Source organism: Trachypithecus francoisi, unplaced genomic scaffold (genome assembly GCF_009764315.1).
Source record: "Trachypithecus francoisi isolate TF-2019V2 unplaced genomic scaffold, Tfra_2.0 Lachesis_group1, whole genome shotgun sequence".
In the NCBI taxonomy this organism is placed as follows: Eukaryota; Metazoa; Chordata; class Mammalia; order Primates; family Cercopithecidae; genus Trachypithecus; species Trachypithecus francoisi.
Genome location: NW_022681454.1, coordinates 109938722 through 109955326, shown reverse-complemented (window position 1 = coordinate 109955326; position 16605 = coordinate 109938722). Strand labels below are relative to the sequence as shown.

The 16605-nt window shown below is 35.3% G+C and overlaps 1 protein-coding gene across 30 annotated transcripts in view; it reads right to left on the bottom strand.

The window, feature by feature from the left end:
• The window catches only part of ANK2 (ankyrin 2), a 715648-nt gene that overhangs the window by 73637 nt on the left and 625406 nt on the right, over window positions 1–16605 (bottom strand). For 29 of the 30 annotated variants that reach the window (XM_033215055.1, XM_033215039.1, XM_033215046.1 and 26 more), the window contains one exon: window positions 7997–8069. In XM_033215055.1, coding sequence (XP_033070946.1) covers window positions 7997–8069 — 73 coding nt within the window. Of the gene's footprint in view, window positions 1–6565; window positions 6620–7996; window positions 8070–16605 lie in introns of all 30 variants that reach the window. The other variant, XM_033215032.1, reaches the window with a different exon arrangement.

The window sequence follows — 16605 nt, the reverse complement described above, 5'->3', positions numbered from 1 at the left end:
TTGTGAAATGCATCAACATCATTGCCTTGATATTGATGAAACTTCACTGCACACTAGAACACAGAACACCAGCAAACAACTATACAGTGCTCAAACTTAGAGAAACAACATTTGTTTCATTTTCTTAGTACTTACCAAGAAGAATCACTTGAATTTTAATTCTTTTAATATTAAGTTTGGATATCCCTTGTTGTTTACTACTAGGAGAAAAAACTTCTAAGATGAATTCTAATTATAGATTTATCAAAACATAGGCATAGTCTGCTTTAGGATTAAGCCTACATTACTTTCAGAAAAAAATATGAGTTTTATTAACATTTCAGGAGACTACATCTATTCTTTTTCATGAAAAGGTGAAGGGGATGGTTGAATACGGAATCTGTCACATAATACAAGCACAGTGCAAGCTGCATATTATGGATCCCTTGCAAAAAGCCAAAAAGATTATTTAAAAACCAAAAGTTGACTGGCTGCAGTGGCTCAGGCCTGTAATCCCAACCCTTTGGGAGGCCGAGGCAGGTGGATCACCTGAGGTCAGCGGTTCGAGACCAGCCTGACCAATATGGTGAAACCCCATCTCTACTAAAAATACAAAAATTAGCTGGGTATGGTGGCGCATACCTATAGTCCCAGCTATTTGGGAGGCTGATGCAGGAGAATTGCTCGAACCCAGGAGGTGGAGGTTGCAGTGAGCCGAGATTGCACCACTGCACTCCAGCCTGTGTGATAGAGTGAGACTCATCTCAAAAAAAAAAAAAGTCTGCTTATATACTCTTTCTTTCCCCCAGGTTCCTATCCCACCCCTTCTCCCAAAAACTCCAGCACCAAATTCTGAATACTAGTCAGGTTCGAGCATCCTGTCCCTCTTCAGAGTCTGTTTGCTTTTGCATTTCATCTTGCTTCTCCTAATTTGCCAGTTCTCACTGCTGTCTCTCAGCAGCCAAGATGGTCACAGGGAATAAACACAACTCAAAATAAGCTTTAACTTCTTGGTTCTTAAAAATGCATAAAACTCCTTAATAAAATAGGGCCTACATTTCAAATTTTCTTATTTCTCCCATCTATCTTTCCCTCTTGTTATACCTTGGTAGGGTGAGGAAGGTTTATAAGGGTGAAGAAAGAAAAGGTGAGAAAGGTAAAGATAAAAGAAGAGAGTTTGGCTGGAATGACTCCATGTCTGAAGGAGCAAGGCACAGTGTTTGATCAGGTAGAACATGCCAATCAACTAGAGGAACCCAGCCTTCCTCTCTTGTGTGAATAGAATCTTATTAGAAGATAGAAGGACATTTGAAGTGTATATTTTTAATCAAATATATCAAAATTTTATGACTCTGGTGACAAGACAAAAATTTAAAGCCTCTGATTGACCAGGTAGAGTGGTCCACATCTGTAATCCCAGCACTTTGGGAGGCTGAGGCAGGAGGATTGCTTGAGCTCAGAAGACTGAAACCAGCCTGGGCAACACCTAGACCTCGTCTCTACTAAAAATTTTTAAAAATTAGCAGGACATGGTGTCATGCGCCTGTATTCCCAGCTACTTGGGAGGCTGAAGTGGGAGAATTGCTTAAGCCCAGAAAGTTGAGGCTACAGTGAGCCATGATCGCACCACTGCATTCCAGCCTGGGCAACAGAGTGAGACCCTGTCTCAAAAAACAAACAAACAAACAAACAAACAACCACCTCTGATTACACTGAGTTCATGAGTGAACGTCCTTTACGTTCTCCCTTATTTTGTGCATTTTGATGGTTTTGTTATGATGTCATCTGCCTGAGGCAGCTGCTAGGTTCAGTGCTACTTAAAGTGAATTTTTAGCATTTTTATGTACACCTATGGTGGCCCTAGGTATATAGCCAATGTCTTGATTATGTCTCCGTGAGAAATGACCCAAAGAAGCAAAGTCCCTAAATGCTGAAAGCAGTGTTTAAATCCTATCCCAGTGTTGGCATTAGCTGGAAAGTCACCTCTCTGGGGACTAATCTTGTCAGTGCTATATAAAATTTCTCTCAAAGACAGTTAGTTGTATATAAATCATGCTATTCAGTAATACATACCAGCAGTAAAAGATGGAAAGTGAATGCAAGCAGAAATTAACAGAATGTGAAAAATCACTTGGAAAAAAATTACCCAGGTTGGTCTATAACTGGAAAATTCTGCATACAAATTAAATGTATTTAATGAGCCCCTGAAATACTTTTCTTGCTTCCCTTAGTGGGTGAGAAGATTTCTGCTAGTGTAAAGCTGGCCCATCCCTGCCTCCAAAGCCTCATCCCCTCCCATCTTCCTAGATACCTTGCCTGCTACGCCCTTCATCTTCAACCTTCTCTCCTCTGTTACAGATTCTATGGAGGTCTTTCCCCTTCCATGTATAAAATATCCATATTTCTGTGATCTCTGAAATATGGTAGCTTCTTTCCCAAACTCTTAGACCTTCTTTATTTCACATTCTGACTCCTCCTTGTTAACAATTAAACTTATCAAACAGATGTTTGCTAATTTCAGCAATTAATCAGCGGCTGAGAAGTGATTTATTTGGTAAACTATTCTCCTTGATTTCTCTGACACAAATCTCTCCTGATCTTCCCCCTACATTTTTGAGTCTTTCTTCCCTGTCTCTACTTCTCTTAAATGTTGATATTTTCCATCTGCCCTTTCTTCTTATTTCACATATTATCACATGGACTTAGAGGTCCATTAACTATACACAGACCTGTATTGGTCCCAGACCTCTCTCATGAACTTTGTATCTATATTGCAATTGCCTTCTGGACTTCTCCATCTAAATTTTCTGTAAGCATCTCAGATTTAGCGTGTCCACAGCAGAACTCATCTTCTTTACCCATCCCCTTGTCAATATGCTTCTCTTTGAAAATTCCCTACATGAGCAACTAGCACAACTACTTCCTTGCCCAAGCCAAGGGGGGAGAAAAGATTATTTAAAATAATATTCAGATTAAAAGCTTTAGCTCTTATTTGTTTGACTAGAGTGCCATTAGACTTGGAAAGAATTTTGTACAATTCAGACAGCTTTAAGAGAATCATTATATACTTTCCTTGTTTCAACTTACTTATTCAATGTGAAAACAGAACAAAACCAAAGCAACCTTTAGTTTTTACATTATAGAACAAACCTAAAATGAATTTCTTTATTATTTCCTACACTTGGAATAACTTCCTTCCGATTGTTACCTATTTACTCACTTAATAGAATGATGATTCCCAGGTTAATGACTTAGCTTTTTCTTGTTGTTTTATTATCCAATGTTTCCAAACAATTTTGTGAAAACTGTTTTGTACTAACTGTGAAGCATCAATGTACTGCAGGCTTTTTATGTACAATTGATGTTTTGATACCCAGAAAACACAGATTCCTCAGTGACAGTGAGTGGTATATTTAACCCCTGTAGGACACAGGTGACAATAGCACGGGAATAACTTAAATAAAGTGGAATGGCAGCCAGGCACAGTGGCTCATGCCTGTAATCCCAGCACTTTGAGAGGCCAAGCCAGGTCAATCACCTGAGATCAGGAGTTCAAGAGCAGCCTAACCAAAATGGTGAAAACCAGTCTCTACTAAAAATAACAAAATTAGCGTGGTGGCACACACCTGTAGTCACAGCTACTCTGGGGCTAAAGGCAGGAGAACCTGGGAGATGGAGGTTGCAGTGAGCTAAGATCACACCACTGCACTCCAGCCTGGGTGACAGAGCAAGACTCCATCTCAAAAAAAAAAAAAAGGTGGAATGGCTCCCCTTCCTGACAACCCCACACAATGCTGGCAAGGAGATTCTCTGAAACATTACAGAACCCACTCCCTCTCAAGCAAGTATTATGCCTGCTGAGACATGGAAAAAGGGCTGAAACCTGAGATGAAGAGCCGCACTAAGTGGTACGTGTTCACAACAGAAGTGAGCGATCAGAGGAGAAGGCGTCTCTATATTTCACCCCAACATTCAGCCAGTCTGGAGTTCTCTTGATTACCAGTACACATCATTCCAGAGTAGCAGCAGAGATATATGCACAAGCCACCCACTCACGAATTCATGAGAATAAGGCATACATAAGTCACAATTCTATAGGCATTTTGGTTATACAGATGCCAAAATCTCTGAGCCCCACCTCATCATTTATGGCTGGGAAGCTGAGTCAGTGAAGACAGGGATCAACTCATGATCCTACGAAGACTTAAAGGATTACTTTCACATCTTTCGTTAAATCTGGATGCTATAATTCTCTTAGACTGAATTCCCATTTCTGTCTTTTCCTTGCATTTCACGGCCATGTTCTTCCACAGGATGATATCATGGCTGTGCTATTACAATACTTTTCATACTAGGTTTTGATTCCACACCCACCACTTAATAGCTGCGTGCCATTGAACAAACTACTTAATGTCTCTAGGCCTCATTCTCCAAAAATAAGCCTTTCCTTAACCGAAAAAAAAAAATATATATATATATATATATATATATGGAATGGTATCCACAGCCTGTGTCACAGGGATGGTATAAGGATTAAATGAGACATGTAACTAGCATTATGGAGGTTTAGTAAATGCTTTCTCTTTTCTTAGATTTCTGCTTCCTTCCAGGTTCTTCCCAAAAAACTCCTTCTATGTACCACTGCTGGTTAAATCTTTGTAAAAACAGGTTTACATGTTTTCATCGTTAATTGAAATCTTTAAGGTATTGTGTTTCCCAGGCTTTTCAGCAAAGAATTCAAACAGTCCACAGCTGAGCCTGGTATGTTTTCATGCATCAGCAAACCAAATGACTGGAGGATTCTGCCACTCTGTGTCTCTCTCTTGTACTTTCCTATCTCAAGATTTTCCCATACTGTTCCTTATCTAATCCCTAAAATCTATGCACCCGGTTATTACTCTCTCAATTCTCAGCATGTTTATGAGACGGTGTTAAGTATATGTAGCTCCTGATCTCCCCAGGTGGATATGAAAACCTGACAACACAGTGCCTTCCATTATGCTGCTTTTAATATATACATTATTTCTCTATATAGGCTTCCTAAGACCTGCCTCATGCTCACCTTTGATTCCACTGTGGCACCAGTTACAGAGCTTTCCACACAATAACATCACATTCACTATTTGTTAATTGGATTCATGAGTGGATATTGTGGATTACTTTAATATGTATACAGCAAGTTAGCCTGATAGGATATCTCAGTGTAAGAATATCTCAATGTAAAGTCTTACCTTATGATTTTATCTTGAAGAAACTAAAGAAATGTCTTTAATATTTATCCTTAAAAGCTATTAGTATTAAACATAGTGGCATTCTTAATGGCAAGAGTTTGAATACTCTTTTTGGGTATCGATATACTATTACTACTAATAAAACAATAGACTGTAGAGAAAACAGGGATTAGCTAATAATTTTCAAACACATGTGGCTGCATTCTGTCCACGTGGATGATAGCAGGCTTTATAAAAACATATTAACTTCACAAAACATTAAAGGGTTGGCACTGGCAATGTCAACCAGTCAATTTCCTTCACACTAATTCTTTCTATGAAAAAGTTACTTATCAATACTCAAACAGATCCTTTACATGAAAATTATTCAACTTGAATTTTCTTCTGGGAAAGAAATGTTATTAAGTTTTGGCTATTTCTAAAAATGGACTTCTCTTACCACAAAAGATAATCTCGGTCATTCACTAATATTCTTCACAAACCAAGAATTCTTATCACCAGTAATATTTAATATATAATATTTTTAATAATGAAAGTACAGAATGTTGTAATTCATCTCATTTAATACAATAGGCAGATCTGAGAGGCTATTTTGTATAAATTTCTTTTATAAACTCAATATTAAATACTTAAATGAATTAACTAATTCTCCAGCAATTACTTTGTAAATAAAGAGCTATTTTTAAATTCAGTAATCACTATTCAATTTATCTGATTTATAAATTTAATTTTTCATGTAATAGAGTTGCTTAAAGTGGTACCACATATACTTTGGAAACTTCTTACTAGGTAAAATATCTTACATTATTCATTTTTCCTTATATGCCAAATTCACCCTAAACAATTTTTAAATGTTACTTTATTTCTATTCTTAGCTATATTTAAAAATCATATAACTATTAATATATTTTTAATCACACCTAAAATATATCATCAACCCAGAAGGTGATATAAACTGCATTTATTTCAAGTGGTCTAACTTAGTTATTATTATGTTCATGCTAGCTCAATGTCAACTAACAAAAGAATTACTTTTCTCTAAATTTATATTCTAAGAAAAGATACTAGTTGTGGAAAATATTTATATAATGTTCACTAGATTATAATTATGTTAACAGGTCTCAATAATAGTTGCAAAATCATTAACAGTACAAACAATTCATGACTTTAAGCTTCTAAGTTAATAAAATCCACACACTCAAATGCACACATATACAATTCCACTCATGTTACACATGCTATTTCAAAAGAAACAGATTAGTGTTAGGCATACAGATTTAAGCAAGTTGTTCTATCCAGCTAAGAAAAATTAAAAGCAAAGAAAAGTTTTCACTCCAAAATTTCCTCCAAGGTACCTGAATCACTAAGTGCCTCCCCATCAATAAAGTGGTCACCAAACTGTTTAAGAGCTGTTCAACATACAAGTAAAGATAAGAAAGATAATCTCACAAAACAAAATATGATATGCATATAGGAATGCTGAGAACTAGTTTGCAAGATTGAACACAAAATTATACTAAATATTTGGAATTGCTGGCTTTGGGAATACCTTTGAATTTATTCAAAATAATACATTGATCCAACAATTGTTCATTCTTGTCATAAATTCTTATAAAAGCTGAGAAAACTCAATACCTATTACCAATAGGTGATTTGACAGGTTGGTTCTAAATAAGGACATCTCAATGTGAAGTTTTATCTTATGATTTTATCTTGAATAACCTAAAGAAACATCTTTAATATTTGTCTGTAAAAGCAATTAGCATTAAACCTAGTGCCATTCTTAATAGCAATAATTTTTCAAACATACATTTTCATGTACATATATGGCAGTAATTTTTCAATCATGTGGATGAATTGCTGCACTATTGAAACTTGGTTGCATGGTTTTTTTCTTTCTTTTTTCTATCTCCTCATAAAAAATGCTTTAAAAATTTGTATGTGCTGCTTTCATGATTTTTTAGTAGCAAATTTTTTTTTTTTTGGTCCAAGTGGAATATTACATGGAAATTCAAAATACAAAATGAAGAAAAGTCAGCAACTCTAGTTGAAGTAGAGATAGGGAGCCGGACACTCTACTGGGCCATCTCCAGTTCTAGCCCAATGTCACACACCCACTCCAGGCAGTCCCCACTGCACCTTTTAGGAAAGCAGACTTCCCGGGACTTAGGAAGCCATTGCCTGAGATCATTTTTATCAACTCTAAAATTATAGGGGGGATATTTTCTGACTTAAATAATACATTCTTCTGTTGAATTTGTACTACTTCCTGCTGTACTATTTTTAAACCTTCTCTAAGGTTCTTTTCCTCTGGGCTTAAAATATATTCTGTACCTATGAACCAACCAGAATACAGAGATTTCTTGGCTGAAGAAGAACACTCCTTGATGGAGTATACTTTAAAGTCTTTACTTAAAGGCATTTGAATAAAAAAAGATTTTTAACATAATTCAAACATATTTAATAACAATTGTGTTAATATATAGCTATTTTAACACATGGCCAGTTTCCAGTTTTTCTCCTTTTCCAGTCATATTATTTAATAGCCATTAATTATAATGCTAGGAAAAAGAGATAATACCAGAAAAAAATATACTAATCAGAACTGCCCCTTGGCCCCTGCTGCCACGGCAAAAGTAAATGTATTGAAACAAAGGTGAAAAAGTGACTTTAAATATTAAGATTCTGTCATCCACATAACCAGCTTGGTCTCTGAAAAAAAAAGAGTGACTTGCCCTTGTGTAAGAACATGACAGGTGTCACAGAAGATTGAATAGAAGTCTTACCCTCTTCATCAGAAACATCAAGAACCTCAGTCATCGTCTCAGGAACATTTAGTTTGTGTTTTTCTGTAATAGTCTGGAAAAACAAAAATCATTAATGTTCAAGTTGAAACCAAAAGTAAACAAAAGATGAAAAGCATCACATAGGAGGCCACGCTCAACAGCAGCAGCAAGCCATTGAGCCTTGACTACGGCATCTTTCCCACGTGCATATTTTGGAAATTTGCTTTCATGAAAACTCATTTGTTCTTTTTGAAGATAAATGATCATTTATGCCAGAGAAGTTGTACAAGAGACAGTTCATTATTTTGAGTTCTCATTTGAAACATAAATTCTTTAGCAATTGTATTATTAATAATAATTAGTTGTATTGAGAAGGCAGATTGATGTTTTCAAAGCTTCCCTAAAATGAACTAAGCGATGTTTCCAGAGAAGCTTTAAAAAGAAGCAATGAACATATGCAATATATTAAAAGCAAAGCCATTAGAAAAGAAGCTGTAAATAATGTGAAAGATATAAACTATTTGGGCAGAAAATATGACACATCTTTTCTGGGATCAGAGGATCAAATCATCTCTTTAATATTTCACTGGGTTACAGTTCTGGTTTGTTGCTTATTTGCCTTACGCAATAGCACTCCAAGGTTGTCAATCCACTGCCTTTCGTTCCTAATGTAAAGTGTAAGGTTAGGAGACAAGGAGCTGAGGTTAGCTGCCTGGGTTCAAATTCTAACTTCATCACTTATTTCCTATAAGGCCTTAGCAAGTCCCCTAACCTATCTGTGCCTCAATTTCCTCAACAATAAATAAAGGATAGAAAAGTACTTCATAAAATGGTTATGAATATTAAACGATGTAATATATGCAAGAGCTCTAAAAATAGTGCTTGGCATATGGCGGCACTCCATAAATATTAGCTAGCATAATTTATTATGATTATTGTAACTCAGTATTAAATGCATCTTAAAAGTGAAAAGCCTCTGGACTTTTATAATCATTCATGCACTCAAGGAAAATTTTGAATGTCTACTGCATGCTTGGCACTATTTTAGACATGAAATGTATCAGTGATTTTTCAAAATAACAGAAGTTAGACATAGCGACAAATACCGCATCATCTCACTTATATGTGGAATCTAAACAATTCAGAGAAGCAGAGAAGAGACACCTGGTGGTGACCAGGTGCTGGAGAAGGAAGGGGGAGGAGCATTTGGGAGATGTCGGTTAAAAGATACAAAATTTTAGTTAGGAGAAATAAATTCAAGAGATTTATTGTAAAACATGGAGACTACAGTTAATAACAATGTACTGTATACTTGAAAATTGCTGAGAGTAGACTGTAAGTGCTCTCATCACAAAAAAAAAGGATATGTATGTGGAGGTAACAGATACGTTAATAAGCTTGATTTAGCCATTCTACAATGTGTGTGTGTGTATGTATGTATGTATCAAAACATCACATTGTATACAATAAATATGTATAATTTTTGTTTGCCAACTAAAATAAATAAAAGACGTATGTACCCCCAAAAAACATAAAAATCCAAATCTCATGATTTTGAGCATCACCTAAAGACTATTGAGTCTCAAATTCAAACCTTCAGTTTCTGTAGTGAAAATACATTAAGGGCATCAATTGACACTGTCATGGACACTTTAAAAGAAAATGAATCCCTTGACATAAGAGTAGCATCTTCAACAAAAGCTACCAAAGTACAAAAAATAGGTTGTCTAGTTGTTTAAGCTTTGACATAGACATTAGAGAATTGTTTGAATGGCTATAATGAACCTATCATCAATTATTTTCTTTCCAAAAGCAGTAGATAACTTCAAATATATTTACAAAGAAATTCAACTGGTTAATCAAATTTCACTGAGCAACTCTGACTATATACATATATAATATCTGTGTGTTAAGGGGAAGTGATCATAATGTGATACTGCATGAGCTTTTTGGTGGCTCTTCAATTGCTTCAGGAAACTGACTAAACTGGCTCAGAAGAGCCCTGTGATTCAGTAAAGAGGGAGAGGTAGCAAGGCCTCATCTCTCATTCCATGCTACAATCGTGTTGAGCTGCCTTTATTTTGACAGGTCATGTTCTCTCATGCCTCTGAGTTTTTCCACATATTCTCTCACTTACCAGAAATCTCCTTTCCCCTCTTCTCTTGGCTCAGGTTAGATGTGACTTTCTTGGAGAAACATTCCCTGATCCTCCCCAGTGAATGTCTTTGTTTAACTGTGTTTATCTGCTGCTATGTACTCCTAGAGCATCGTGTGTGCTGTGTCATACACTACGCACTGTGTGTGCCCTCTCTGCTTATCTGCCTCCAGATGAGAGTGTGAGTCATTTAAGAGGAAGATTGTTTCCACAGCACCTGAAACATAGCAGGAGCTTCTCAAAGTATATCAAAAACTTGGTAATATCAAATTATGCAAAAAATAAATTTAAAATCCACATCATGATGAAATGGATTGTCTTTGGGTGGAATTTTAGTTAAAAGACAGGAAGAAACAGAGGAAGTAAAGAAAGTCTCCTGCTACTCACATGAAGGCACCATTGGAGACAAGGGTTGTAAATTCAGCTTGCCTGCATATTTCTAGAGATGTTTAAATAGTTTTATTCAGTGTTTTATTCACTGAAAACAAACTAAATGCTGCAGGAAAAACGAAAGTATCCATCCAAAAATCTGGAGAATAGTGGTGGTTGATAAATATTTGTTGAATGAACAAACTCAAAAAGACTATTATAACATTTGACTATTACTTTATTATAAATTTTAATTTAGAAATTTAACACCAATAAATTATAGCCTATGTTCTGTATCAGTGGTATTCAACTATAGCTACATATTACAATTATTAGAAAAAATTTTAAAAATATTGTTGCTTGGGTCCCATCATGGACCAATTAAATCAAAATCCATAGGGATCGGGCCCACTATAATAGGCACCAGGGTATTTTTTAAAGGTTCCTTAGGTAGGTTTATTGTGTAGCTCAATTTGAGATTCATTTTCCTGTATTAGGGAAAGTGTATAAATTGCAGGAAAATGATTTGCATTTAAAATATAATATAGAGACTACCCTACTATGACATCTTATTCAACATTTTTTTTTCTTCTTTTTTTTGAGATGTCGTTTCACTCTTGTTGCCCAGGCTGGAGTGCAATGGTGCGATCTCAACTCACTGCAACCTCCGTCTCCCAGGTTCAAACGATTCTCCTGCCTCAGCCTCCCGAGTAGCTGGGATTACAGGTGTGCACCACCACGCCTGGCTCATTTTTATATTTGTAGTAGAGATGGGGCTTCACGATGTTGGCCAGGCTGGTCTCGAACTCTTGACCTCAGGTGATCTGCCTACCTCAGCCTCCCAAAGTGCTCGTATTACAGATGTGAGCTACTGCGGCTGGCCTTTATTCAACTTTTTGGGAATACTTAAAAATGTGAAAGGATGTCTACTATATTAGACTGTATTAGAAAGTTAATTTTTGCAGAAATGTTTTAGAGTATTTGTCCTTCATAGTAAACATTTCATAAGGAGATAATTCACTGTTTGAAAACAATTGCTGGAGATACTTTTTAAATGATTAAGTTTCATTGCCTGGTCATCTCAGTTTCTATTTTCAGGTGCTGATAATGGGACTATATTTTCTTTGTACTTATTTGTAAGAGTGGAAATAATAATCTACTTCAGTTTGGTAACTGAATGCTATCAGAATTATCAGCAAATATATGTGGCAACAGAAAAAGTAATACACTGTGATCACATTGGTGACTGATATTTTTCTGTATAGATATTAAAAATGGCCTCCATATACAGTGTCATAAATATAATACCATTTATACATGAGAAGGTATTTGACCTTTAGAAGGCCATCAGTGAATATTTGTTGAATGGATGGCAAATAAGTAGTCCTACATATGTATAATATAACAAGAAATGAATACATATTTTCCTTTTAAACAAAATGTCCTTTGAAAACTTGATTATTTAAACATAAACATGGTTTTATGCAACTACCTCTGAATAGTACATAGAGAACAAAGCTATAATGAAATTATCATGGACATCTCTTTCAGCCACAGAATCCAATATACTATGGTCAAGATTAGAAACTACTTTAGAAGTTAAAATGAATAGGATACTAAGTACAAGATTAATGGGATATAATTAAATTAGATAATATGGCAAAAGAAATAGTATGTAATAGATGGAAGAGAGATTTAATAATGAATTTATATTGTTAATCACGATATGAAAAATGTAGAAAATAAAGTAGGAGTTTTTAACATTCTGCTTTACAAATAGTAGTCAATATCTGATTTGTTCTATGCAAAAGAAACTATGTGTTTAACTGATCTTCACTTAGCCAACCCTCACTCAAGCAATCCTCCTGGTCAACGATTGCATTTATATCACATAATCACTAAGCCACTACAGCATACTGAGTAATCTTGGTTATGATGCCACCTTTTAATGCCCACATCCATGGCTTCCATCAGTAAAGTTCAAGCTAAACTTGTTTTTGTTTCTAAACATATTTATACCAATCACACATATTAATATAACTTTAATAACTAAATTGAATATTATGTGAATACTGGTTTTTTTTCTAGAAAAGCTAGGGTAGATGCTTTTTAAAGTGCCACCACTCCTGGCTAATTTTTGTGTTGTTTTATAGAGACAGGGTTTTGCCATGTTGTCCAGGCTAGTCTCAAATGATCCACCATTTTGGGAGGCCAAGGCACCTGCCCACCTACTACTCCTGAGTAGTCCCTGTTACTCTGAAAGTCGAGGTGGGAGGATCACCTGAGGTGCTGTGAACCATGATAGCACCACTACACTCCAGCCTGGGCAACAGCGTGAGATCCTGTCTCCAAAAAAAAGAAAGAACAGGAAAGTACACAGGACATATAAATATCATATAAACATAAACATTATAGCATGTATATATACATAATATAATATGTATTGATATTGTTTGTGCAAGAATGGCAATTTAACTTCTAACCGATGACCTATATTTGCAGAATCATTTTGGCTCTGCCTCAAAAGGTGCCAAACGACTTTACAAGTATTTATTGTATTGCCATTTTTATGGCTCCTATTTTTAAAATTTTTAAATTTTTGTGTATACATAGTTGTACATACTTACGAGGTACAAGTGATATTTTGATATAAGCATAAGTATAATGATCAAATCAGGGTAATTGGGATATCCATCACCTCAAACATTTGTCATTTCTTTGAGCTGGGGAAATTCCAAATCCACTTCTCTAGTTATGTTGAAATACACATTTTAGTTAACTCTAGTTAGCCTGTTGTGCTGCTTAACACTAGATCTTACTCCTTCTATCTAACTGAATTTTTGTACCCATTAGACAACTCCTCTTTATCCCCTCCTCCCCTGATTTTCATGTTAACTGACTTGTGGCATCAGGTAAGATTTAGGACTTAGAATATTCACATTTTCTGCAGTTTACTTAAATATTCCCTAATGATCAAGTAATAACATAATATAATATTTTTATTTTACTAACTTATTCAGTAATTTATGGTCTGTATACCAATTATATGCAACATAAAACACAATCACTTTAAGATTATACAAATAATAGAAATAATTGATGATGGTTGATCAATTAGTTGAAGGGTGAGTCATATGTCACAGTTCTTCCAAGCTGCATTAGTGAACTGGGCTTGCTGGCTTCTGTCGCCAGAAATGTGTCTCTACCATTCTGATATCCATTCTGGCAAACATATAGTGATTGTAATCCCAGGAGAATGCTAAACTGTCTCATATTCCCTGCTGCATCTCACAAAGTAAAGTTAGAAAAGCAAAGGTTAAGGAAACAAACCACAATTCCAAAATGCCTCAGAAGTTTCTACAGAAGTGGTTTTTCCTTTACGAACTACTGTCTTACTGTGGTCTCTACACGATGACTTTATTCATACTTCCAGGTAAAGAACTCAAAAGGAAGAATAGGAAAGGAAACTTTCTTCGATCAAAAGGACTACATGGTTGCTCATATGGCACATCACACAAATCCAATTCATGTTAAATTAATATGTCAGTTGTGCAGGTGTAATGCAACTGTTGCATTTAAGCGATGATAATAACATTAACTTTTTTTAATTTAACTTAACTATTAAGTTGTCTATTGCACTATCATCAGTAGTTTCAAATTATTTTTAGTGACTGTAGATTTTAGAAAATGATATTGAATGTGAAACTCCACAAAAATCAATAAAGAACACTATTTAAGTGGTTTTTCTTTCTGTTGAAAATTAAGTGAAAACAGTTTCTTCACAAAATTCCTATCAAGCTATTTTCAGCAAAACCAAAGTCAGTTATATCAGAGAGGTTAAGAACATGGGATTTAAAACCCGACAACCTAAATTTGAAGCTTAGATCTGCCCTCAATGCCTTTAAAACATATTTTAAAACTTAAATATTACTGTTTTTTAATATCATTAATAACACATTGTGTGGAAAAAATATTATGTGGGAAAAGAATGATTGAAAATCTCTTTCCAAAGAGAGGAAGTTTATTGTAAGAAGACTCTCAGAATAGATGAGAGTAAGTCTCTTCTTCCAATCCTTACCCCAAAATTCCATTTCACAAAACAATTAAGATCACAATTATAAGAGAAACCAATTCAAAGAGCAGCAGACAGTGAAGAGAGACCAGCATCAAAACATGTAACCACTAAAACTATCCATTTAGATAACAGAGTTACTTGTTTAGTTCATGTGGACAATGATTTCTTAGTGTCCTAACTGAAAGCAGAAATGCTGTTATGTTTTCTATTTTTATTGGCTTTTCACCTAGAAACTTGAATTCTAAGTATAGTGACTTTTGATGGAGCAATGCTCAGCTACAGAATGTAGAGAATAATAGTTACCAGAAAAGAAAGCTCACAGAGCGTTCTAAAAGGAATTTTCATCCCCCCTTCTTCTCCAGAGCTAGATGTGGTAGAGAGATGATCTTGTCTCTGACTTCTGACAAGGACACTGAGAACTTATTCAGAGACAGCAATTACAGTATTTAGAGACAAATCAGAGAATGCTTATTTGCTCCTTTTTAAATAGAGATCTTTGTTTGAAGTCATTCACCTGAGTAATATCTACAAACCCAAGATCTCTTTGAAACCAGACATATAAGTTCCATAGTTCTGTTGTATAAAAATGAATTTATTTTCTTACCAAGCCTGATTCTCGTTCTCTACTCTCATGACACTGAAGTTGCTGGTGGGAAGGAGTAATGTTTTCACCACTGATAACTCTTCAGCACTTAGCACAGAACTTAGCACATATTTTATGCCCAGTAAATAATGAAGGAATAAATCAGTTAATGAAATGAATGGAAGCAAAGTAGGTACAAGATAACAAGAGATACAAGCTTGCCATCTAGTGATAACTTGGTAAAATAAACATACATTATTCCCAGAGCAGGGAAAATCTAATAAAGTTGAGAGAAAACATGACTTCTAATGGCAGAACAGGTGTGCTTGGCCAATTTTGCCACTAGAGGCTTCATGTATTGTGATATACACATTGTTTTAAAGATATCAAGTGAAGTGGCATGTATGTGTAGGCCCTTAATATGAAGATATTCCTGGTATAAGAAATCATAAAGTAAGAAAAAACTATTAAATATAGTGACCTACAAGTATGGTGCCAGGCAGTGACAAGACCTGTTTTTCTCTTATATAATTTATAAAGCTGTACTTTAAATCTTTAAAAATATTGTGGTGCACTGGCCAAAGGTTTTAAGATTCTGCCTCAGAAAACAAGGAGTGCTATTCTCTCCCATCTAAATTCAGTTTGTGTCTTGAAGCTCATTAATAAATCATAGGCCACTCTGCTTAAAACTGCACATTAAACCAACTGTATTCCATCACTTCGATGTATGTCAACAGGAACGTACTGTCAGCCTGAAGAACAAAATTCCTTTCTTTTTCCTCACATCTGTCAAAAACACAAGCATTTCAAACTCTATATGCATTTTTAGTTTGGAGCATTTACTAGAACCTCCTTCAGAATTATTTATTCATTTGTGGTCTTACTGTCTTTGAAGAGCTTCTCATGTCTTACTGTTCCTCTACTTTTCTACGTTATGAAGATAAATTAAAGAGCTATTCTTTAATTCATGCTTAAAGTAGAAAGTTAGTGAGTGAATAAATGCAAATGTAACAGCACTTCCACTTTCAGGTAGGAGCCCCCTCTCAAGAGGCCTCCTTTAAACTTTGCTCCCACTGAATGGTACAGGAGCATTAGGACTCAGTATTATCATGGTCTTTACTCTTCTAGAGCTTCTCTAGCAGAGGCCAGTAATAATCACTGATTTGTCATGGAGAGTCAGCAGTTGTATTCAAAACAGAGAAAATAAAAAATTTAAATATATACGTTTTTACTATACAGGCACAATTTACCTAGTAAGCACAAGGAATTCTCTTTTTGAATTAAAAAATAATAATCAGAAATAAGATGCAAAGTAAGGATGAATTGCTCTCACTGGGAGTTCATGTGATCCAGTCATGAGCACAGTGTTGGGAGGAGCAGGGTCTTTCCAGAGGCTGGCCTGACCTCCTGGCTAAGATAAGAAGTTT